This window comes from Pleurotus ostreatus (genome assembly GCF_014466165.1).
Source record: "Pleurotus ostreatus strain PC9 chromosome Unknown scaffold_8, whole genome shotgun sequence".
Classification (NCBI taxonomy): Eukaryota; Fungi; Basidiomycota; class Agaricomycetes; order Agaricales; family Pleurotaceae; genus Pleurotus; species Pleurotus ostreatus.
In genome coordinates this window covers 930,353-952,620 of record NW_023503163.1, presented here as the reverse complement: position 1 = coordinate 952,620, position 22,268 = coordinate 930,353, and the positions used below count along the sequence as shown (strand labels likewise).

Below are 22,268 nucleotides of genomic sequence, written 5' to 3'. Positions count from 1 at the left end.
CGTACTCCCAGGAACTATGTTTTCGCTTTCTGCGGCGGACAACTCGGCGCAAAGTGATTGGCCTCGCTGGAGTCTCCCCGCCACCGACCCAGATTCCCCAAACTCTGGAGCGGGGCCTCCCTATCAGAGCGCCGCGATCAACGTCAACGGCCATGCACACAACCGACTACCTTCCGATTACCCGAACGTACCTCTTTTTGGCTCCAATTTCTATCAAGCACGCGCGCCACAGCCGACGAACCCAGGGATCTGCAACTCAGGTATCCCAAGTGAAGCTTCGGAAGCGGATCGTGGTGCGTCATATGGTCCCATCTTCCCAATAACTAAGCAAACAGTCGTTTTCTTACGCAACCTTGAAATTGTAGTCGCGCATAGTTTATATTACGATCAAGACACTGAAGCTCGCGTAATCTCCATCCGAGATCCCTCAGGTACGATACGATGACCTCCCTTTAATGTCAGGATAACTCTTACACAGCATCGTAGCATTTTCGATTGAAAACAACGAGTTATCGTCCACTCAGGGACCCGTTGTGAGACCAGTGGTAGCCTCACAAGCCACCATAGATGCGGCAAAGAAGAAGCGTCGAGGACAAGCTCCGTTCGCCTGCCCTCACTGCCCAAACAGCTTTACGACAAAGAAGAACCGCAATTGTAGGTTTCTTCCTCATATCTGTCGTCGTAATTGACGATCCGTTGTCTTTGAAGATCATATTCTCTCTCACATGGGTGTACGTCCGTTCGGCTGTGATGTTTGTGGTTTGCTGTTCAGGGCGAAAGGAGACCTCAGCCGTCACAAAAAGTCAAAGAAGCATTGCCATGCCTTGCAAGTTCAATCAGAACGAGCCGGACAGTCTTGAGGCAGTTACATTTAGCATTATCTACACACCAATTGATCACTCCATGGTATGTCTCCATAGTATGTAAGCTGTCTGGGACATTGTTGCTATATTTGTCTGCCAAAGAGGCCGTCAAAGGGCACCTAACACCATGCTTATTGGGCGACGCGAGGGCAAATCACTAGTAGATGGACGTTGTAGCCGTTCTCTGCTATATTTATATAAGTGCTATGTGCGACGACAGTTCCGCAAATGCGGAATTCCATGCGGATTCAAACATCCAGCTTTAGTCACCGGGGAGCGCAAGGGATGGGTAGTAACCGGGAACTCTGATCCATAATTACGAAGGAGTGTCCCACATATCTGTCACCATTCTGCATACACATACCTCATGATAGGCTCAAGCCTAGCCGATGTATTGGACGATCGGGGATAGATACTCTCATGCAAGGGGGCCAAAGACCGCCCTTGCGAAGCCCGGCCTTCTAATACAAACTTGAACACAAGATCGATTTATCGCTTCATGCCGCCTTACGCCGCCTTCCCCGGTAACCTAGTTAGGAGTACTACGGAGTAATCTTACTTACGGCAATAGCGTTCGAACATTCAAGGTTCCGCCACGGCTACCCCCGTGCCCACAGCCGCGGGGAAGGATGGAGTTGATCCTCCCACAATCTGGAACGGCTGCACCCGGGTGGTTCTCAGATCACCACAACCTTGTCCAGGCGCGGACTTCGCATGGTACGCGAACATCCACTGGTTGTCTTTCTGGAACATAAAGCTGATCATGGTGGGAGAAGGAGAATCAGGATCATAGATGGCCACTGGTCAGCGCTGGCGTGTGATCTATGGTTCTGGGCGATGGCTTACTGATGTCCCGGTCCGTACACTTGCGCTGCGTTGTTGCGTGTAAAGACGGGATTGGGGTTCTGAGAATTTGTGCGAAGGGGCAAGTTGATGGAGGTGAAGAACTTCGATCAGCGATTCTGACGGATGCAGGATCCCAGAAGTTCACCTTCGTCCAGCTGCTGGCGACTAACGGATCAGCCCCAGTTCTCAGGGTCAACATGCCCAGTTGCTAATGTATCCAATTTAGTTGCAGTCCGGAGTGCGCACACATGTGAGCAAAGTGGGATGAGTAGACTCACGTAGTCGTCCGTGGAGCAGTGAGAAGCCGAGTATACGATCTGTAGCATGAGAATGTTAGCTCGCCTGGGATAGCACTGTGATGGGAGAACATGCACGTACGTGCGTGACTCCTCCGACGGTGATGGCCTCTGAAATGACAGATTGAATGAATGGGGGACCCTAGATAGAGCATACGAAGGTTCCATACCTGGGCCTTCTTGTACAGGCGTTGCGGCGATTTCCTGAATTTCAGTCAACTTCGAGTGGAAAATAGAACAAGGCAGAAGACGTACCCAAGACAGATTGGGGCAGCTAATCTGTACCGCCGGTCCGCTCAGTGCCGTCGGCGAGCTCATGGGGGCAATGTACGTGCATTGTGTCCATTGGGCCGCCGTGGTCTTCCCCGAGAATATGAAATAGAGGCGGCTGTCCAATTGAAGGATACTGCCGTCCACGGCCCAAGCGTTAAAGTTCGATGGAATGAGCGAGTTGACGTAGGTATAACTTCCGCTCATTGGATTGTTCGCATCTGTTCCGCCTTGTAGTACATGAAGCCGATGAGTGTTGTCATCGCCATTCCCAGCGACAGCATAGTAGCTAATAAGAGAGTTCGCTAAGTTGGTATGAACATCAAGCCGGCATTGCAACTCACATGTACCATCGACCATTCAGGAACCTTTGGGATTCAGTATGAGCCACAATATGGGGATATTTAAGGCGCTCACCAAAATTCTGGAGCCCTGTATTCCAGTGAGTCTCGTTCTTGGAAGACAGAGATCGACATTACCAGAAGTCAAAGTTCCTAACCTTACGCATTAGTATGGATGGACTTTGAGACATATAGCAGCTACATACCTCCCACTAGTCGAGTCGCTAAATATAACAGAAGGTGATGCGGTCTTGAGACTTTCGATCGTCGTGGCCGACCTCATCTGAATATTGGTATTCTGAGTCGAAGTCAGGAAATACCTCCCATTGATGAAGCGCATGCATGGGTCAGCGCCTCGGTTTTGGTTCAAGGGATTGCTAAATGTCCCCGCGCGAGCTTCGAGAGTAGTGTTCGTGCCGGGAAGAACCGTGGCGCTCGCTAGTCCAATGAGCAAGTAGTACAGCGAGAAGAGGCTGAATACGAGCATGATGATGGGCGTAGGCGTACAGTGCTTGCAGGCCCCACTCACCGTCACTGTGTTGATTTTAAGAAGCGGGCCAGGCTACAGACGTTTGAGGCGGCCCGCTGGTGCTAGTAGCAGGCTTGCCGCCAGGCGTCCCAGCCGCGAACACATGACTGGATAGAACCCTTCTTCTTTGAAGTATGACTACGACCCATGTGTACCTGCCACCGACGGCAAATCGCTACTCAATTGTCGGCGAAATGTGGGTGGACACAGCGCTTCGTCCTGCACATGGTGGTCGGTTCTTGGAAGGAAGGACGCGTTGTTTGTGCATGTTGCCACGGCCCTTTGAGATACACCATCAGGCGCCCGCCACCCGTTCCCTCATATGCCCAACCCGAATTCCAGTGTTATTACCGACTATGCTCCCCCGGTCATCCGCGCGCCCTCACCTCCAAGCTCAGTAGGCTCGGATAGGGTGCTTCTGCCAGACTTACCGGATCCAGACAAGGATTTGACCCCCGCAGAACTCGAACGGAGAATCGAAGAATCACTGGGCTTGCACAGACAAAGGCATGAAGAAATCCTCGCCGAAGAAGATCCCCTCATCCCAAAACCCAAAACAGAGGAAGAAAAGAATGGTATGCCGTAGCCACCAGCTTTCGTGATTCCTGTCTTATTGGCTGTAAGAGCGGCACCAGAAAGCAATGGAATTCCTCCGAAGAAAGGTCGCTGAGATCGTCGACAACGAGCTAGTGGACCAGACCATCCTCCGTGGCTCACGAGTCGGACTGGAACCTCTTCCATCTTCTACCAATATCGACACCATTATGCGGAATATGATGAACACGTCTTTGGGGAATCAAATGGCAAATGTCGCGCCGGGACCTTGGATGACATCTTCGACAGAGTCTCAACTCGACGGCGAGGAAGCAGCCCATCAGTCGTTCGTACACAATCTCAATAACAATATGGCTCGTAGGGTCAAGCGTAAATAAATAAAGAGGGGGGACGTCTGTTAAATAATGTACGTAGTGGTTCCGTGTTGGCAATGCTATGAATCTGAGAAATAATCTGGCAGTGCGTCTTCGACACCCTTGATGAGGTCCTGTATACTTCGTCGCGCAGTCATCCTGCATTCGTGGTGCATGTATGTGGCGCTCCCCCATCGGTCAAACTCCTTCTGCACTTGTCTCAGCCTACCCAGAATATCTGCAAGACTGATGGCCAAGACAGCGTCGGTCCTCGTCTTCTCTTTCCAGAATTCGAGCCACGACTGGGAACAGCCTTGTTGGTGCCATGTTGCCCCACAAGTCGACGCGTGATCGAAGGAGGGTGGGCATGAGCGCAGCCCCTCCCATAGACTAGACAGGCGATAGTACCCAGATAGCAACCTCAACCGTTGGGACGAGCTGATAACGAGTTGACCCCCGCTGACATGCCCGTCCTCCGAGGGTTCAGAGAGGTCTGAATTTGAGTTGGTTGTCGACTTGGGCCTCAATGGAAGCCCCACCCCAATCTCGTTCGCCAAGACAGCCTTGTTCATCACCTCCAGATACGCAGGACCTTTCAAAGCTCTGAGGCCAAGCTCATCGGAGAGCGTCATCGCAAGGTAGGCATACTGCAACGACGAACTCATCAGCTGCTTCAATAGCGTTATCATCGTGTTCAGCAGCCGTTCGTGAGAGCACAGCTGTGCTAGCTTGATTAGACGTGTTAGTTGGGCAGTATACTCTATGTTGGTAGCCGTCAGAGGGGAGTGAGGCGTCGAAGAGTCTGCTGAATGTGGGAGGAACATGTATGAATTGGGGTTTGGAATCGCATTCAGAATCGGCGAAGGCTTTCGGGTGACATATTCTTGTATCACGTCTAATGACCAGGTCTCAATCGATTTGAATGAATATTTGTTGGCAACTCGAGCGATTGCGATTAGCTGATCGAGATCGGCTCCGGGGGATGTCACGATACGAAGTTCGTGTGGTCTGCTCGGGAGTAAGCGTGGCGTTTAGGGCAGTCGAAAACTCCTTACAGAGCGTATAGAACCCATAAGAAGTGTCTGAACTCTTGGACCGTCTCGCCGACAAGCACGATGGGAGTTGCATCAGAATAGCCCTTCGGTCACATTGTCTCCTTGTGGCAAAGTGAACATCGTCGCAAATGATGAATTGTCTCTAGCCAGCATGGACCGATGAACCTGTCAAGTAGTCTTCAGGTCCTTGCATTAGGTACACAAACGAGCACTCACGTTGAACAAGGTATCTTCCACCGCCAAAATGCAGCTGCCGTCCTCCATGTAATACATCGGATCCCTTTTGTATTCCTTCTCCGGTTGCAAGCTGAACCGCCGCTGAGACGCAGAAATGTCGTCCATCTCGTGTTTCACCGTCGAACGGTCCCCGGATATTTGAGGAGAAGACGAAGAGGCAGCAGGTAGGAACGAGGCGAAAGCCTGGCCTATGGTGCCACTTGTCACACCAAACTGAGACACCGAATTATGGTCTAATCTCGCACGCTTATTGCTGACCAGAGAGTCATGGCCATTGGATCGCCGTCGCGACGGCATGTAGCTTGACGACCCAGAGGGCTCATTCTCGTCGATGTTCGGTGAACCGCCTGACATGGCCGTAAGGTGGAAAGAATTCCGAGATAAGATAACAGAATGTACATGAAGAAAGTATAATCAGATAAGATAGGCTAGGGTATATCACTCTATGAAGCTACAAGAAACCGGGTTACAATTTTGCGTTCGGTAGTAGAAAGCACCGGTGTAACCTGGATCTTAGCTTCCGGCGCAGAATCTTTCCACTGGGCGTCTTGGGTATAGCGTCTAGGAACTCTACATAACGAATCTGCTTGTAGCGGCTTTTACGGGCAGCTACGTGCTAAATCATACAAAAGGTTAGCAACAAGCTTCATGGAGAAGCGCTTCCTCACTTACGGCCATAATAGACGACCTGACTTTACTCCCAAATTCAGATGCATCTTCTTTCAGCCGCTGGCGAGCATCGGCTGTAAGCACGACGTATGCAAAAGGCACCTCCCCGCTGTAGGCATCTGGTGTGCCTACAACAGCACAATCAAGAACATCCGGATGCTCTAGAAGACATCCCTCTAGCTCAGCGGGCGCGACCTAACATCCACAACTGAATGAATACCAACTAGAATCAAGAAGTTGCTATTCACCGACCTGAAACGCCTTAACTTTAATCATCTCTTTTATTCTGTCGAGAATGTATAATTCGCCTTCGGGGGAAATGAGGACCTGGTCGCCGGTCTTGACCCATCTATTCGCCAAGGTTAAGTGAGTTCAATCGCGAAATTTAAATGTGTGTACGTACTCGTTAATAAAGACGTCTCTAGTCCTGTCGGCACTTTAGATGAGCCGACAGCAAGCACTAGTTTGTACTACAAAGTGAACGACGTACGCGGCATCGTCATTGTGGTACCCCAAGGCAAGAGAAGGGCTAGAGACGTAAAGCTCGCCGGGTTCACCGGCGGCAGCCAAAGATCCGTCGTCTTTCACAACTATATGAAATTTGCCGCGATTAAAAATTAGGGCTGTATGAACACGGTGAGGAAAACGAACCTTTGGCGCGGACACCTGGTAAAAGCTGCCCGACACTTCCAAGCGGACCTCGAGCTTGTCGGGCAGGTAGCATAGATATTGTGGTAGCCGTTTCCGTCAATCCTATTGTCCAAACAGAGTTAGAGAAGTATGAAGTAGAAGGAAGGAGAATAAATCACCGTATATTTGCCCCACCTGCGCTTCCGGGAAGAGGTCTAACAGCAACGAACTCATTTCGGGGGAGAGTGGTGCGGCACCACACAAGACATGCCTAACGCTGCGAAGGTCATACTTTCTGACCGCTGGATCCTGATCAGATGTGGTGTCAAACATGATTTATTGTTCGGCAGACTCGGTCGCTTGCCTTCGTCAAAGCGACAACTTGAGGGGGCACAAGACTAGAAGATGAAGTTAATCCGACTGGCTTCAGATGGCGTGAAGCTAAGCCTACAGAAGATGGCTAACTGCATAGCGGACAATGCTCTCCATCATTGAAAGCAGGCTATATTTCTGAACAACAACGAGTGTCATCTAGAACGAAATGAGCAGAGAGCGAGTAACTAGAGGAAACTACTCACCCCCGAGAACAGCGGGAAGTGGAGCTATGGAACGATGTGTGCCTATTCAGAGTCGAAGAAAGAAGTGATAACTTACGTTGCAAATTAGCCCAGCCACGTCTGTTAGCATTGTTGACTTGGGTTATTTGTTCCTTTGGGAAAGAAAAATAGCACCCACGGTTCAGAGGTAAAACTGATCAGAGGGTCAGCTGAGCCACTAGAGGCAGAGAAACAACAGACTCATGAGACTTATATCACCAGGATTGTACCCACTCCCAGTAGATGCGCTCGCCCCGCTGATGTTATGCACCGTCATTTGGATTACGTTTGCTATAAGCGCGTAATGGGTTATAGAAACCGCCTAGCGATATCTCAAGCAGCAATTCGACATCGTCCTAGAGTATATTCACCTTCGGTGGACCTGTCGTGCCTGATGAAAAGCACAAGACGGCCACTTTCGATTTGCCTTCCCCCTTCGACAAGATTCGTTCTACGAAAGGCATGGAGCACTCTGATGAGCCTTCTGTTGTTAAGTCGGCGAGTGACACGAAGCCTGTTGGGATTGGCGCATCGAGCGTAATTATCCTGTCGTCGGGAAATTGGATTGTCTTGGCAGCGGCAAGAACGAGGTCGAGAGAGTCGGAATGGACAAAAATCAAGGAGGCTTCTGATTTCTTCAGCTGATACACGATTTCCTCTCGTGTAGAATTAGGACTGGCGCCACTGCATTTGCTTGTCAATAGCAATCAAATCTCAATGAATCAACGGACGTGAAAATTCCACCCAATCTATGGATAGCCCAAATAGTCGTTGGGTAGTCTGACACGGCAGTTCTGTCAGTGATAGAGTATGTGGCGGACTAATAGAACCTGGCCCACCGACATGATTTGGGCTGCAAATCAACGCTAGAAGGTGTCAGGAAATATTCTGCTGACTTTCTACGAGCGCTTCTCACCAATATCATTATCTCCTGCAATAATGGATTCAAAGATCAACTAACGTCGACACTGCAAAAAATAAAACCTCACCAAAAGCAAATCTCTGCTGTAGTCCATTCGCGAGAGCAAAAGTCCGTTCGCGAAGCTGCGGAATATGTCAGAACCCTTACGGCACTCTAAAAACTGGTTTCACTCACCTCTGTGTAAGTTATAGAGCGACCTGATGACTCCTCTATGAGACATGGGTAGTCTCCACGGCGAGGGCAGAGGCGGTGTTGCGTATCCAACAGAAATTGAGGGATGGTTTGGTTATCAGGAATAACGTCGGGAAGTGCGGTTGAAGCGGAGAAAAGCATGGCTGATGGTAAAGAGAAGGCAGTTCCTTGCAAGCGCGGTGTGTATATTACTTATAGGAACAGGGACATGCGAAGCAACATCCTACTCCATTTACAGGCCTTACGGGATAGAAGGTTGCAGAGACAATTTATGGGTGGGTGCCTTCTCGTTGGGATTGCAAGCGTGATCCGGGATGGACGATCGTGGGCTGATGGCCGGTGTTTCTGGGCTTACACACACGCCTCATCCCCTTGGTTTATTAAGTTGTAGAAAGATGACGCGAGCCCTGGGTGGGTGCACCCTCGTGATGGAATTGGTCCTACGCGGAAATACAGGGAAATAGCACTGACCAAGTGGGGTAAGACAGGCTTTGCCGAGTCGGTAATCTCTTGTTTGGCCGGTCCGGTAACCTGCTTGTATCTGATTGTACTCGTTATAGACACCGGTTTACACGTCCAAGGTGCACTTACAAGTGACTCCAGATGTGCGGCGTACAATTAATTCCATCGAGTTTAGTCTAGCCATTACCCAAGTTCATCCGAAAGTTGCGCTCGCCCCAAGTACGCCTTTATCCAGTGACCACGAGGAATTCTGGAAGATGCCTGATTGTCAAAAAGAGTTTAAATTGAACAGCACTCGGAACTCTACAAACGAGATAGAGCACCATCAGGATTCTTGACCTCTTTTTTTCTAGCACTTCCCAGACGCTGATGATCAGCGCCGAGCCTGATATCATCTTCCAAGATGTGCCGGTTATCATACCACCATCTCATCACAAAATCCTTTTCCAGATCGCCCACACCCTCCAGGATCTCGCTCAACAAGGCCTGATTAAGCTCTTTGCGTCTCGCCTCTCTGTCAGCTAATCGAGCAGGTGTCGATCCTAAATCAAGGTGACGTTTCCTGCCTTGAATAATTATAGCCCGGATTTCGTCGAGGACACGGGGCAGCAGATCCAAAGGGAGGGAGGGAATAGTCGAGATTAACATCAAATGTAGCCGATGTCTGTGGTCGTCATACGCGCCCAGAGACTGTGACCTCGTGCGTTCTTCACTCAGATCCCGAATGGCGTTGAGTAGAGCCTCGATGCAGTACCACGTGAGGCCGTATTTCTCAGCCGTGCTCGTCGGCTCTTCTGAAGTAGTCGCTTTGACACTGGCGCTGGCGAATCTTACGACAGTGGAGAATGCCAAGCGAAGCTGATGGACATTGAGTTTCCCTTGTCTAGAGCTCTAGAAAGAAATAAACCGGGAGAAATTGGAAATCCCAGGCGAAGCCACGGAAGTTTGCAAAGATGGATAGTGAGAACATACCCAACATTTTGGAAGGAGATTCGAAGGGGTTATTTGGGCGAGGAAATCAGCATATGGTCCGCAGATTGTGGCGTGTATTACCTCGATCAGATAGCTGGTGTATAGCGGCAGCAGACGGACAGCAATGTTGGTATCTATATTAGTTGCGAGCTTTTGAGATTGTCTTTCCGACATGTCATGGCTGTTCGCCGACGGGTAAGGGTCGATGTCTAGGAGAGATAAGCCGAAGTGAGATGGGAAGGGACTAAGCTATATCGACATACCGTGGGGCGTAGCCAGAAGATCCTGTGCACGAGAGCTGAATATAGCCAACAGCACGGAATGTGCCGATTCGTATGCTTCCCGATGTTCGTCATCTTCTAGTATTCTAGTGTGGAGTGAATTACATGTAAGTTAGGCTCGAGTACCGGTGACTAAACGCGACTGACGGTAAGCAGATGGGTAACACCCAATCTTGCAATGAACCTGCGCTCAAGACTGGTATCAGTTGCTCGATCGTGGCCAGTACAAAGGCTGTCTTGGCGCGGCGACAATGGACCAGGACCTGAGTACGGAGATTGTGCAGGCCGGCCATCGCTCTTGGACCTATTTCAAGTTCAAGGAGATTAATCATCATGTCCACCAGCGGTTCGAGTAATGAAATGGAGGATCAATATTCTCATGTCCAGCGCGCTCACCCGTGGAGATAACCATCTCCTTCGAGTTATCCCGCAGACGTGTCAAGGTGCCACACTCGAAGGAAGCGTGAACACCTGGATGGGGGTAAAGAATCCGGCAGGACGTGTCGGAAGATGCCTGCACATTCTGGCGGAGAAAATACATAAAAAGTTCAGACTTACTTTGGACGGGCATCGTAGTTCGTATCTGTGCACAGATTTCCCGGGTCCATGCTTCGACTTGGCTACGCCTACCCGGGAGTTGATCATCTGCGTCGAGAAGGAGTTGCCCAGTCAGATTATCCAGGGCAAGATAGAACGTTTCTTTGAGCTCTTTAAAGCCGCCTCCCTGATCGGCTGACACGAGCGAAGCAACCCCGCCGAATTCGTAGATGATAAAAGAAAGGTTGTATAGTGACCGGAGCGTCAGTAGTGCCAAATCCGATGGCGCCGTATTCTTTGAACCGTCGAAGGAGGGCTGGTAGGAAGTAGGCGACACGTAAACGGCTTCTTGCAGAACTTCTTTGGAGATCATAACGACAGAGAACAGCATCGTCTTGAAGGTCGTCCAGATATTCGTAGAAAGCGCTTGTATTTCCGGAGCTGTACGACGGTGTTGGGTTTCGTTACAGCATAGATGACCACGGGAACTTACTCATTTCGTCACTCGTGAGACCCCCTAGGAGTGATTCCTCCCACCCATTCTTCACCCTGTCAGTGACGTTCTGTAGAATAATTAACACAGCGTCGGCAGCAACCAATCCCTCCCTTGGTTGCACGTTCATCAAAGTAGATATTGTACGCGCTGTTAGCCTAGACAAAGGGCCGATATTCACGAACAGAGGGGATGCCGACATGGCCAAGATACTATCATTAAATGCCGCCTGTGGGAGAATTGAGCGGATGGAAGCATGGTCTAATTTCAAGACGCACCGACACTGAGAGTGTGCCGTCCTGCGCCAAGGTACAAGATGCGTCCAGCTTTGACAAGTATGTTCCTGACTGAAATGTAGCTTCTATGGAAGAAGCAAGCAGGCGGGAAAGAGTCTGATGGGGCCGTCAGTATCGAGCCAGATCTCAATGTTCTTTCGGCGTACCTGCAAGGGGATCGCGCGAAGTTTGTCCGATGGGATGAGGGACGCGCATTGGGACATCATTATGAGAGAAAGGGAAAGGGCGTCAACTAGAGGCCGGGTGAGATGGCAAAGACATAATGTAGTCGCTAAAAGTACCTTCTTCAGCATCCACCATCTTTCTGAATTCCTTCTCCCAGCCGGCGTCTCCTTCGAGGTACGAGTATCTGTCCATGGACTCGGCAAGCGCAACTACGGCTTCATCCTCGACATTCCCCTTGGCCGTACTTCCTTCGAATGTAATCCGTCTGTGGTTGTCGTCCCCCTCCTTGGGAACAACTACGCGGAGATCCTCCATCCCCAGCAGGATACCGCAGCAGCACGCCAGACGCAGGATAGGGTGCCCCCCTTGGAGACCTTTGAGAATCGCACCGACCCATTGTTGTATCCGTGTAATGACTCCACGTGAAAAGACGTTCGCAAGTAAGCCCCATCCAAGACTCTGAGATCGACGCTCCTCCAGTTCGGCTTCAATGAGCTGATACTTAAGGTGAAGTGAGTAACGAAAGGCGGTAGATAGCGTTTGGAGTCTCTGGTATGACAACGCGAGAAACAGCGGACTCGACACCACTGTCCCAGCTAAGGGCGTCGGCAAGGGCGACGCGTGAGCGAGAAAATGAGACAACGTCGCCTGGATCTTCTGCAATGGTATCTTCGTGCCTCCAGCGTGAAGATGCGTCAGGAAGTTGGTGTATCCACGGTCCATTATCGTGTCGCGGCTTCGTGGAATGAGCGGAGGTCTAGCTTCCCAATAAAGGTATTCGTCCACTTCCGGCATCCCGGCATTCCACGCCATCTCTCCTAAGTTACCCCTGAACTGTACATAAAAGGTTGAGAATTAGCTGAGTAGCCATAGAGCAGATAGATATAGCAGGCTTCAGCCCGCAATGACTACACAATATTTAACATGATATGACTCAGTCTTACTCAGATGCAAGCTCTAGCACTAGAGAGGACGGGCGCTTAGACACATAAGCGCCAGGAATCGGTCGGCTAGAACCGGACTTAGTCAGATCGTCCAACAACGGACTCTTCATCACACCCATAAGCGACCCATTGGCTTTGCATTATACCCACAACGAAGGATTTTCAGCCTCTGCATCCCCCGCTCGCCGCTCGCGGGGCTGAGCTATGCCATCTGCTGCTGGTGCTCAACCGAAATCCAAGGTAAAAGCCAAATGGACCGCCAACAGCATGATCGGTGAGCGATTCGGGCCACACGACTCGAATCCCGTTGACCAGGTCCGATTTCCTCTTTTCTCCCCGCAGCCGGCGCTGGGGGCGGTCTGGTCGCGAGCGTAGCTACATGTCCACTAGACGTTATCAAGACCAAGCTCCAAGCTCAACGAAAGATTCAGGGCCAACAGGGGTACGAAGGAATCTACGGTCAATTTACTGTCTATCTAGCTTGCGCTTTCACCCCAAATTTAATCGGATTTCAATAAACAGATACTGCTCGCAATATTCTCAGATATGATGGGCTACGAGGGCTTTATCGCGGGCTAGGACCGACAGTATTGGGCTACCTTCCAACTTGGGCAATATATTTTGCCGTATACGATGGGATAAAGTCATACTTCGGAGAACCTCCACTAGCGCTCCAGGCTCCGTCGCGTCCTTCGAAGCCCGCCGATACCCTGTACCCGGCTGCACAGGCTAAAGGGTATCAACCGGTCATGCGCGAACACCCTTGGTCATTACACATCTTATCAGCTATGACCGCGGGAGCTGCAAGCACATGCTGTACCAACCCACTCTGGGTGATAAAGACTAGGTTTATGGTGCGGTAATCATGTATGTAAAACCCTCGCCGTTTTGTTCACGCCGTTGTGTTAGACCCAGACTCGAGATGAGGTGAGGTATCGCCACACCCTCGACGCGGCTCTTACGATATATCGGACGGAAGGCATCAGAGCCTTCTACCGCGGCCTGCTTCCTAGTTTGCTTGGGATCGCACATGTTGCTGTGCAGTTCCCCTTGTACGAGCAATTAAAGGTGTGGGCCCGTAAGTGACTCGAGCTCCGTAGCCTTTCCGGATCTAATCAACGGCCTACAGAGGGGGTATCCGACGTACCTTTATCTAGTCAGACTATTCTTCTATGCTCAGCCATTGCTAAGATGACTGCATCTATCGCGACCTATCCACACGAAGTAGTCCGAACAAGGCTTCAAACACAGAAACGACCTATAGCCGATGAAATGTCTTCAGATGGTATGATCAAGAGGCATCCGCGAGGAGGGTTCATCGCTACTACTCAGAAAATAATCACGAAGGAAGGCTGGACAGGGTTGTATCGAGGACTCAGTGTAAATCTCATCAGGACAGTACCGAACAGTGCAGTAACCATGTTAACGTGAGTGCTGACACTTATACTGTCGGTATGTACATTAATCGAGGCATTTGTGGACAGATACGAACTGCTCATGAGGCACTTATCCGAGCGGACTACATCATATTAAGCCTGGCACGGACGGTTCGTTTACTTCTGCTACTATTAGTCTTCTCGAGCTAGCAACCTATAGAGCGTTCCGCTCGGTAATCGTTATGTATGATATAGGATATTCATACCTAGACGCAACTAGTATATCGTGTACCACAAATTCATGCTATCTGTGTGTAAGTATACTGCACTTCGTCGCTGCTCGAACCTACAGAAAGTTGTGTCAACCTCGTCGGATTTGAGCCACTCAAGGTTTGTTCGTTTACCAGGCGCTGGACATACGCTCACAACGTCATGCGCTAGCTAGTAGCGATGCATCAACGAGACAAGGTGCACACACAGACAAGGTGCACACACAAGATTGGCATGAAGTTGATATCCACGACCGTGTCCGGGGAATAAACCCCCAACGCAGACGTCTTCCTCCTATGTGACCTGGCATTGAGTGGATAACGGCTCATTTTTGAGAAGAATTTCACCTCCTCTTTCTCTCCTACTTGTTTCTCTTCGTGTTCTTAATCGATGTCGACTACCCAAAAAATTTGACATCAACACACTGCACACTGCTTTGAAGCATCCTCCACGAGGGATTTGAGGTGTCCATTTTCCACCATATGGATGAGAGGTCGTTCGAGGGTTCGACCCTCCTCGCCTTGCTCGCTTAATTTACATCCACGAGGTACTAAACGTGGCGGCTGGTCCCTATACACGCGGTTTCTTACTTCCTGGTACGTATAAGCCTGGTTGATCCGAGTCCTCGTAAGCATGGTTTTCGTGCAGTAGATGGCAGGCTCGAATCCAGTTGGTGTTCTCGATGCGATGGCTTAGCAGATTATAGCAAGATTATAGGCTTACAAACCGCGCCAGAAATTAAAAAGTAAACGGTAGATTGCATAAATCAAATTGCTTTCATAGAATCGTAAATAACGACGCGCAACAATGCAACAAAAAACACAAATGTAATACTACTCAACTACAGTACTTCGTATCTCAGAGCTAGAGGTGCTAGAAAAAGGAAACATACCAGAAACATGCCATAACGTTTCCGAGTCTTGCCATTTTCATTCAATAATTGGCGATTGTCAGAAAGCAAATTGTACGAGAGAAACTACGAGTGAATAATCTCATGATGCAAGCAAGTTATAAGAAAGCTGGAAACTGGTATCAGATGGTAAGGTGGACAATAGGTGGCAAGTTCGTGAAAGCGAAAGAGATGTGTACTAGAGGATGGATGTGGAAAAATGAATGAGTGGATGTCGTGCTTTTGCAATTGTAATAAGTTCTGGATGTGGTACACGACGGAAACGATAGACACGGAAAAATAAAAATAACTTGTAGGTAAACGGGTCCAGTCCAAATCTTTCACAGTGGGGATACGGAGAGAAGTAGGCGGGAGGTTGAGGAAATAGGTTGTGAGTGGGTCGGCAGGACGGCGACGAAAACAAGCAAGGAGCCAAGGGGGCAGGCGCTTCGATACAGTGGAGGTACGTGACTGTATCGAAGGTCTTTGTGGTGAAGTAAGATGAAGAGCTTTCGCCAAGAAGGTTGGACGGTTTGAAGCCGCCAAGAAATAGGACACAACATACACACAAAAGCTGCATCCATCCAACCAAAACCCAAAAGAGACGAGAAGAAAAAGCAAAGCGATAAGGCCGAGAATACATCATCTGTGATCCTGGATTGTGCCTTCTTGATCGCTTAGCGTTTCCACTTTGACCCCTCTCGACGAGCTGACGCTGCGCAAATCTCGTCCTTCCTCTGCCAGTTCTCTACTCAGAACATCTCTTTGCGGGGCTTCAGGTTCTCCCTCTTCAACTGGCTGATCCGCGAAATCCGGTTTCCGCAACGCCGTCCGAAAGGCTTGGGCCATGATTGCAGCATCCGCACCTGAAAAGGGTCCTTGGTCCGCCGAGTTCGCCCTACTCACCTCAGAAGCCCCGTCGGGAGAGACGATACTTGGAGCTCGCTGACCGACAGACGATGTTTGCCTGGCGACACCTCCAGCGAGCAGAGGGGACTGAGGGTTTCCGGCGGGGTGTTCTATCATAGGAGATGCCGAGCCCATGGAATTTCGGTTTGAGCCAAACTCCGAGTTTCGTCTTCGCATTCGCCGAATGATGAGGAAGACGAGAATGCATGTTGCAGCTATCGCGAGAAACCCAAGGATCACGATGACCGCAATCGCCCACTTGGGAAAGGACGAATCATTCGAGCCTGGTTGAAGGGATCCATTGGACGATCCTGTCGCAACGGGGGAGGTTCCGGTACTTGTTCCTGAGAAAGAGGTCGACGCCGCCGAAGCCGACGCCGCTAGGGCTGATGACGAGGACGATGCCGCAGCAGCAGCAGCGGAGCTCGAGGCAATGGCGGCAGCAACTGAATCAGCAACCGTTGTTTCTTATCATGGCATGGTCGGTTAGCTGCAATCAAGCAAATGGAGCGAGGTAATGACTTACGAACTGCTCTGAAAGTCGACTGTGGGAGCTGAGAGCCATCTAGTTCCTTGTCACTTCGCGTGATAACCCAGTAGAAGGGATATGAAACGTTTCGACCATCCCATTTCAGGCCATCACTTCCAAACCATGTGTCGTTCACTTGGGCAGTTATTGATCCAGCTTGGTCTACGGGATTGATGACGTTGCGAAAGTGCAGGAGTTGTTGGAGCGAGTCGCCACGGAAAAGGAATATGTCTACTCGGTTGAACTGCGTGAGCTCTGGTCGGCGTGAATTCCCTGTGAAAGATTACGTCTAGCAACGTAAAGGAGTTCCCAAGAAAGGTCAACGTACAAACAAAGGTTGCCCATTCATGTTGAGGAATGAGCGAGTCGCTTGTAGGAAAACAAGAAATTATATCGTTGCCCGACAAAAACTGACACCGTGATTTCGCCTCCGCTATTGTCACGTCAGAAACGCGTTGAGTGGGAAAACGTAGCTACGAACCGACTTCGGCCTGGTCAGTCACCAGCTGCCTGGCCCACTTGGACGACGTTCCGGTGGCCGGCTCTATTCCATAAATCTCGCTTATCCTGCGTCTTTTGGGTGATCTAGGGCGTTGGGGTGGGGGGGAGGGCGAAGGAGGTGATACGGAGACGGCGTCGACAGCAGCAACAGTTTGGGCCGGCCAGAGCTCGAGAAACGATGGAGAGGATGGCATTGAAGTAAGATTTGTGGCACGAACGATGCGAGGAGGATGAGGGAATTGGGACACGATACGAGATTATTGGAAGTGTGGAATGTAGGCGGTCTAAAATCGCATTATCTGACGGGCTGGGCTATGGGGGTCGGGCACACCGCAGGGAATTAGTGGCGTCGCTGCTGTTGGACACGACGGCGACGACGAGAGCGACGAGGGCGGGGATGGAAGGAACGGCGAGCAGGGCAAGAGCGTGGTGACCTTCAACACAGATTCAGAAGCAACTCCAAAGTTTCCCACAGTATCTCCGAAGGACCCCTGTCACCACCGTGAGAGAACTCTCAATTTCGTTGCTTTTCACATTCTCGAACACACAAGGCCAAAATCGCCGTTTGATTGTGCCCGTACGGTCTTGCGCTGATACAGCGTACGTGAAACCCTGTGCTGTAGTCCCCTCTTTCGCCTTCCTTTGCCCAGTCCAAAATTTGGCGACCACGCGGTGACAAGGTCGACGCTCACGAGGCCCTGGCACCAGACAAGCATCATTGATTCACGAAATTCGGCGGCGTCGCTGATTTCTGATCCTGAGTGTCTCAAAGCAGCTCAAAGCCCCCACGTACTACATAAACGAATCATCATTGGAGTAACTCTTAATGGGCGCCACTGGCCGTGTGCTTGCGGCGGTCGAAACGGGGCGGAAATGTAAAGCCGTCATTACACCAGTCGAGGCATCGGTGCCTTACCAAAAGCCTATTGGCACGAGGTCAACAGACGGCGTGCTCGCACAGCATACTATTGATTTCTAGTGTACACTACGTATCAATACATCCTTTGTGTAGTTGAAATCGAGTTCGGACTGAGTTCAGGGAGGGAAAATGAAATGGCGCCATAAAACATCAAGCTAATGGACCCCATTGACCTTGCCGTTGGCTTTGGGCTCGGCCAACTCCAAAGCTTCCAGACGATCGTCTCTGGATCGTTCGCTGGCCTCTCGAATCGCCCATGACAACTCATAGGAGCGACACGCATCTGTCAACCACGTATTTAGCAAACGAAGCATGTCACGCTCGGGTTTGTCCCTTTACCTTCATACGAGCTGAGGATTTCAGGCGGGGAAGAATTGGAATCCTTCACGTCCTCAACCAAATCCACAAAATTGGAAATCTAGAGGTGCGATTTAGAAACGAAAGCTGCGCATGCGGCGAGATCAGCGCACCTCTGAGAAAAAGGGATCGTCGTCAGGAAACCTGAGTTTCGACTCGTGGTCGTCGCCAGGTTGGCGGATAATCAGCACGGGTTGCACATACGGGTTAACGAGTCTAGGTGCGCAATTAGGCAGGGCAAATATAGGGCTGCCAGCAACTCACTTGAGTTCATAACCATCAGTATATACCTCGAACTCGCAACTATAATTCGAGCCCTGAAGCGCTACCATATGCGTAAAGCTGCCAACTGCACCGTTGTCGTATTTCCTGTATCACATCGCAATGACGGTTAGGGCGTTAAGCGAAAATGGAAGCAAAGGCAGGCTCACCATGTCGCCGCAGTCACCCTCGGGATCCTATTGTCTGGGGCAATCTTGCTTTCGTCAATCTTCATTTTCGAAAGGCGACCAGCTTTCTCGTCCCAATCGAGGGAGTGCGCAGAGACAGAAGAAATATCGACATCTCCGCCAAAATATCGAGACAGGTCACAAAAGTGCGTGCCTTGCTCTACGATGGGGCCGTAACTGAGTGAAGCAAGGTGTCAGGTTGAATACATTATCTAGTGAAGATGCGGTTACCTTTTCGACTTGTCCCACCAGTCTGGTTTGTTGATGGCTTCGTAGGCTGTAGCATACCGAGCTACGGTAGCCATGACGGTTAAATCATTATCTTGAATGATTTGCTTCATCTTCTGGACTGCTCGAAGATATCGAAGCATGTACCTGAGAAACGCTTGGCAAAGGACATACGAGAGAAAAAGAAAGACCAACCCCACTGAGCATAGTGTCCTTGATTCACTGAGAACTTTACTGACTGTGAACACGTCGTCGATTTCGGACAATGGTCCTGTGGCCACCGGCTTCTCGACGAAGATGGCAACCCCGGGAAAGTCCCTCAGAATTTGCATCTCGACATCACGTCCCGGTCTCATCGTGCCCCGGAATTGGGCAGGACTCCCCACAACGAAGGCGCGGGGTTTCTCTTGATTAACCATAGCCTGCGTGTATTCCTCGAGGGTCCGGAAAACCCGAGTATCCTCGTACGCCGAAACGACGAACATATCGCACTTTTCTTGTATGACAGACAGAGCCCGTTCTATATTTGGATCGATGATCGCGTCGACCTTGAGGCGTCGCCCAAGTTTACTATGTGGCGACTTGCTAAGCCCACATCTCCGGGTGACGTAGGATTTGACTCACTGCTCCAATCTGAACGAATGATTCCAAGGTCCCTCATCGGAACCTGGGCAGCTTGTCAGAGCGAGTCCGAACAAGAAGGGCCGATCAACACGAACCAAACATAATATTTCCTGCGCCAATGAAAACGACTTTGAAATCGGCCTTGCCCTTTAGACGGACTATCCTGACCGCGTCGGATTCAATTAGGGGACAATGAGGCAATCTAAGCAAAGCAAACACACTTGTCCATAGGGACGAGACGGGCGGGGTCAATTGAGGGCCTCCTTGTTGGTAAAACCGGTCGATTGTGCGCCATCTGCGAAAGCCGCCTTTCGGAGCGACGATGGTGGAAGAGTGCATTTGGTGCTGGAGGTTGTCCGTTCATGATCTTCAATCGGGCGATCAGCAGGGGAGTACCGCGAAGAAGGGGGGCTTACGGAGGGTATTTAGTTGTAGGATGTCCAGGTGGTGAGCGCGTTATATAAGGTTGTCGGTGAGCGTGACGTGGTGTACGGTTAATACGGTGAGTGACTGGGTCTGCCAAATTACTGCGTGTGCGCATCAGCGCAAAGGGGTGACGTAGCAGTGGAGAACGCCCCCTCGGGGCCTCCACAACTTAGCAAAATTTTACGAGCGTGCCCTGCTCTTCAAACTGCTCCATACTGTAAGCGCCCATGTACTCGCCCCTGGTCCACACCAAGAGGCGCCTACACCGTTTGTGCACGAAGGGTTGCGTCTTGGATATAGCCCTCTTCAGAACGCGTCCGTGGCACTCGAGGTAAAGCACGTTGCGACAGGACTGTACGATAAACGTGCAGACCGAGTCTTGCTCGTAGGCCGACAAGGGAATGAAAGGTTCTATCCGGAGATGGCGGACAGATAGAGCACGGTCACAGTCGGATAGAACAAAGCGATGGAAAGATTTCAATGCATCCGATGTCCGAAGGTGAACGTCGACGAAAGGCAGACATGTTCGGCTTGCTAATAGGTGGAGCCGGCGTGATGTGAGTAGCAGAGTCCGGTAGGTTCCAGCACCTCCGCTCGCGTCAGAAGCAACGGCAGTGGAAAGAAGAATCAGGATGATCTCATTAGGTAGACATTCGAGTGGGAAATGAAGTCGTCTTTTCTTCTTGGAACCGCGAGATGATTGGTGGGATAACTGATAGTGACTTCGCGGTGATGGGGAGTAAGGTTTGGCGAGGAGCGAGAATGCCAGTGGCAGGAGAACGGAAAACCCAAATATGGTCAGAGCTGGATCTGCAAGCAAATCGGGCATGGTACAGCGTCGCCTGAATAGCAAACGATGTAGACGACGGGCGGAGGGTGCTGAATGATCTGGGGGATTTGACAAGGTGTAGTTGATGTTGCGAGGTATTTATTACTCGTCTGCAAACATCAGAACCTCGCGTACGCAGCGCGCTGATCATGAGGTGCACGTGTTGCAAGCTGTCGTCGAAGCGAGAGCCTACAAGTCAGAAAAATAGGTAATGAGGTTGCCTTGCACATCCTTCGCCTTCGTTCTTGTCGCATCCAACGCGTTTAAGCGGCATTCTTTGACCATCTTGTCCAGACCCCCATGTTCCGGAATAGAATCGTCGACGATGGCTTGGAACACGCTCAGCGCTAGGGAAAATTGACCCGGGAGGTCAAACCGATAGACCTGAGCTGCCTTTCCAAGCTTCCCGGTGTGTATCTCTATGATAACGCGCTTCCATGTCTTTCTCCAATTTTCTCCACAACGGGGGGCAGATGTGCAGGTGGTAGCGTGTTCAAAGTGAGGGGGCGTGTTCGGCAACGAGCTGCATTCCTGTACAAGATTGTAATACCCATTTAGAAGTCTTATAACGTGTTTGTTATCGGCTGGCCATTCATGTCGTTTCTTGCGCAGAAGGGCGAGGTAAGTCAATCCGAGGAGATCATGTAGGCCGTGTCGTTGAAAGACCTCTGCAGCATTGAGTAGCCCAAATCCCTCACCAATTGATCGCCTCCATTGGCCCAGGACGATATCCAATAACGGCTTGTAATCGCACATGACAGCTACGGCAGTCAATCTATCAAGCATGTCGTACGCGCAGCCCTGATGGATGTAGAGCGCTACCAAAGTGTTTAGTGCCCACTTTTCCATTGTAATGAACTGGTATTTGTGCGATATCGTCGCCAGATCGATGAATCGATGTTCTTGTGGTTGTGTCTCTGCAGTAGCTACCAAGTCAGCAGGCCTGTTGCGGAGATAGTCAGATCTTGATTCCCCAATCCCACGGGTCTTGTAAAGCTTCAGATAACACTTACAGTGCATACAGCGACCAAAGCAATGCACGGAATTGACTTGCAGTGATCTCTGGCAGGCGTATTGGGGACTCGTCGCTCTGGCCGTCCATGGAAGATCTCTCCACCGGAATGGTGGAGGCCCCAGATGATTCGAAGTTGTTTTCAGAAGGCAAGGAAAACATTCCGCAGAATACTGATTCGTCCTTCATGAGCATCGAGCGATGGACCTGTATCCATGAAACTAAGCAACCCGCTGAGGGTTATGAGATCAGAGAAATTACCTTGAAAAGAGTGGCCTCGACGAGGAGGATGACATTTCCATCGTCTATGTAGTATTCAAGGTCTCTGATGTATATCGGCACAAGGGATTCTTCCATGAGAGTGTGAGGGAGAGGGTGATAAACGTCTGACTGACCTTCACTCGAGACTCGTCCAGACTGGCCCCTGACTAGCACTAGCGCCCGTA

At 50.5% G+C, this 22,268-nt stretch overlaps 10 protein-coding genes across 10 annotated transcripts; 3 read left to right on the top strand and 7 right to left on the bottom strand.

Annotated features, from left to right (window-relative positions):
- Nucleotides 1-16: 16 nt before the first annotated feature.
- On the top strand, nucleotides 17-927 carry PC9H_010640 (uncharacterized protein; the record flags this gene model as incomplete). Its single annotated transcript, XM_036780133.1, has 3 exons — nucleotides 17-431; nucleotides 487-654; nucleotides 773-927. 3 exons carry the CDS (start codon nucleotides 17-19, stop codon nucleotides 925-927), a joined length of 738 nt encoding a protein of 245 aa, XP_036627516.1.
- A 518-nt stretch (nucleotides 928-1,445) lies between these two features.
- On the bottom strand, nucleotides 1,446-3,103 carry PC9H_010639 (uncharacterized protein; the record flags this gene model as incomplete). The annotated part of the gene is made up of 10 exons (XM_036780132.1): nucleotides 1,446-1,663; nucleotides 1,710-1,917; nucleotides 1,988-2,026; nucleotides 2,088-2,116; nucleotides 2,176-2,209; nucleotides 2,261-2,564; nucleotides 2,620-2,643; nucleotides 2,693-2,707; nucleotides 2,755-2,769; nucleotides 2,823-3,103. The coding sequence occupies 10 exons, from the start codon at nucleotides 3,101-3,103 to the stop codon at nucleotides 1,446-1,448; spliced, it is 1,167 nt and encodes a 388-aa protein (XP_036627515.1).
- A 364-nt stretch (nucleotides 3,104-3,467) lies between these two features.
- Nucleotides 3,468-4,077, top strand: PC9H_010638 (uncharacterized protein; the record flags this gene model as incomplete). Its single annotated transcript, XM_036780131.1, has 2 exons — nucleotides 3,468-3,720; nucleotides 3,770-4,077. 2 exons carry the CDS (start codon nucleotides 3,468-3,470, stop codon nucleotides 4,075-4,077), a joined length of 561 nt encoding a protein of 186 aa, XP_036627514.1.
- Nucleotides 4,078-4,133: 56 nt separating this feature from the next.
- On the bottom strand, nucleotides 4,134-5,699 carry PC9H_010637 (uncharacterized protein; the record flags this gene model as incomplete). Its single annotated transcript, XM_036780130.1, has 4 exons — nucleotides 4,134-5,061; nucleotides 5,109-5,152; nucleotides 5,202-5,273; nucleotides 5,325-5,699. 4 exons carry the CDS (start codon nucleotides 5,697-5,699, stop codon nucleotides 4,134-4,136), a joined length of 1,419 nt encoding a protein of 472 aa, XP_036627513.1.
- Nucleotides 5,700-5,811: 112 nt separating this feature from the next.
- Nucleotides 5,812-6,977, bottom strand: PC9H_010636 (uncharacterized protein; the record flags this gene model as incomplete). The annotated part of the gene is made up of 7 exons (XM_036780129.1): nucleotides 5,812-5,961; nucleotides 6,018-6,209; nucleotides 6,267-6,363; nucleotides 6,418-6,441; nucleotides 6,505-6,604; nucleotides 6,666-6,767; nucleotides 6,824-6,977. 7 exons carry the CDS (start codon nucleotides 6,975-6,977, stop codon nucleotides 5,812-5,814), a joined length of 819 nt encoding a protein of 272 aa, XP_036627512.1.
- A 2,142-nt stretch (nucleotides 6,978-9,119) lies between these two features.
- Nucleotides 9,120-12,373, bottom strand: PC9H_010635 (uncharacterized protein; the record flags this gene model as incomplete). The annotated part of the gene is made up of 10 exons (XM_036780128.1): nucleotides 9,120-9,707; nucleotides 9,789-9,997; nucleotides 10,052-10,155; nucleotides 10,217-10,373; nucleotides 10,466-10,540; nucleotides 10,628-11,047; nucleotides 11,100-11,328; nucleotides 11,378-11,491; nucleotides 11,542-11,627; nucleotides 11,677-12,373. 10 exons carry the CDS (start codon nucleotides 12,371-12,373, stop codon nucleotides 9,120-9,122), a joined length of 2,679 nt encoding a protein of 892 aa, XP_036627511.1.
- Nucleotides 12,374-12,708: 335 nt separating this feature from the next.
- On the top strand, nucleotides 12,709-14,037 carry PC9H_010634 (uncharacterized protein; the record flags this gene model as incomplete). The annotated part of the gene is made up of 6 exons (XM_036780127.1): nucleotides 12,709-12,778; nucleotides 12,847-12,963; nucleotides 13,027-13,358; nucleotides 13,414-13,582; nucleotides 13,634-13,931; nucleotides 13,989-14,037. 6 exons carry the CDS (start codon nucleotides 12,709-12,711, stop codon nucleotides 14,035-14,037), a joined length of 1,035 nt encoding a protein of 344 aa, XP_036627510.1.
- Nucleotides 14,038-15,681: 1,644 nt separating this feature from the next.
- Nucleotides 15,682-17,172, bottom strand: PC9H_010633 (uncharacterized protein; the record flags this gene model as incomplete). The annotated part of the gene is made up of 4 exons (XM_036780126.1): nucleotides 15,682-16,415; nucleotides 16,475-16,750; nucleotides 16,806-16,910; nucleotides 16,959-17,172. The coding sequence occupies 4 exons, from the start codon at nucleotides 17,170-17,172 to the stop codon at nucleotides 15,682-15,684; spliced, it is 1,329 nt and encodes a 442-aa protein (XP_036627509.1).
- Nucleotides 17,173-18,052: 880 nt separating this feature from the next.
- Nucleotides 18,053-19,850, bottom strand: PC9H_010632 (uncharacterized protein; the record flags this gene model as incomplete). The annotated part of the gene is made up of 10 exons (XM_036780125.1): nucleotides 18,053-18,180; nucleotides 18,237-18,315; nucleotides 18,368-18,470; nucleotides 18,519-18,623; nucleotides 18,686-18,880; nucleotides 18,935-19,078; nucleotides 19,127-19,501; nucleotides 19,556-19,598; nucleotides 19,651-19,718; nucleotides 19,777-19,850. 10 exons carry the CDS (start codon nucleotides 19,848-19,850, stop codon nucleotides 18,053-18,055), a joined length of 1,314 nt encoding a protein of 437 aa, XP_036627508.1.
- Nucleotides 19,851-20,999: 1,149 nt separating this feature from the next.
- Nucleotides 21,000-22,179, bottom strand: PC9H_010631 (uncharacterized protein; the record flags this gene model as incomplete). The annotated part of the gene is made up of 3 exons (XM_036780124.1): nucleotides 21,000-21,753; nucleotides 21,824-22,029; nucleotides 22,084-22,179. The coding sequence occupies 3 exons, from the start codon at nucleotides 22,177-22,179 to the stop codon at nucleotides 21,000-21,002; spliced, it is 1,056 nt and encodes a 351-aa protein (XP_036627507.1).
- Between the last annotated feature and the right edge of the window lie 89 nt (nucleotides 22,180-22,268).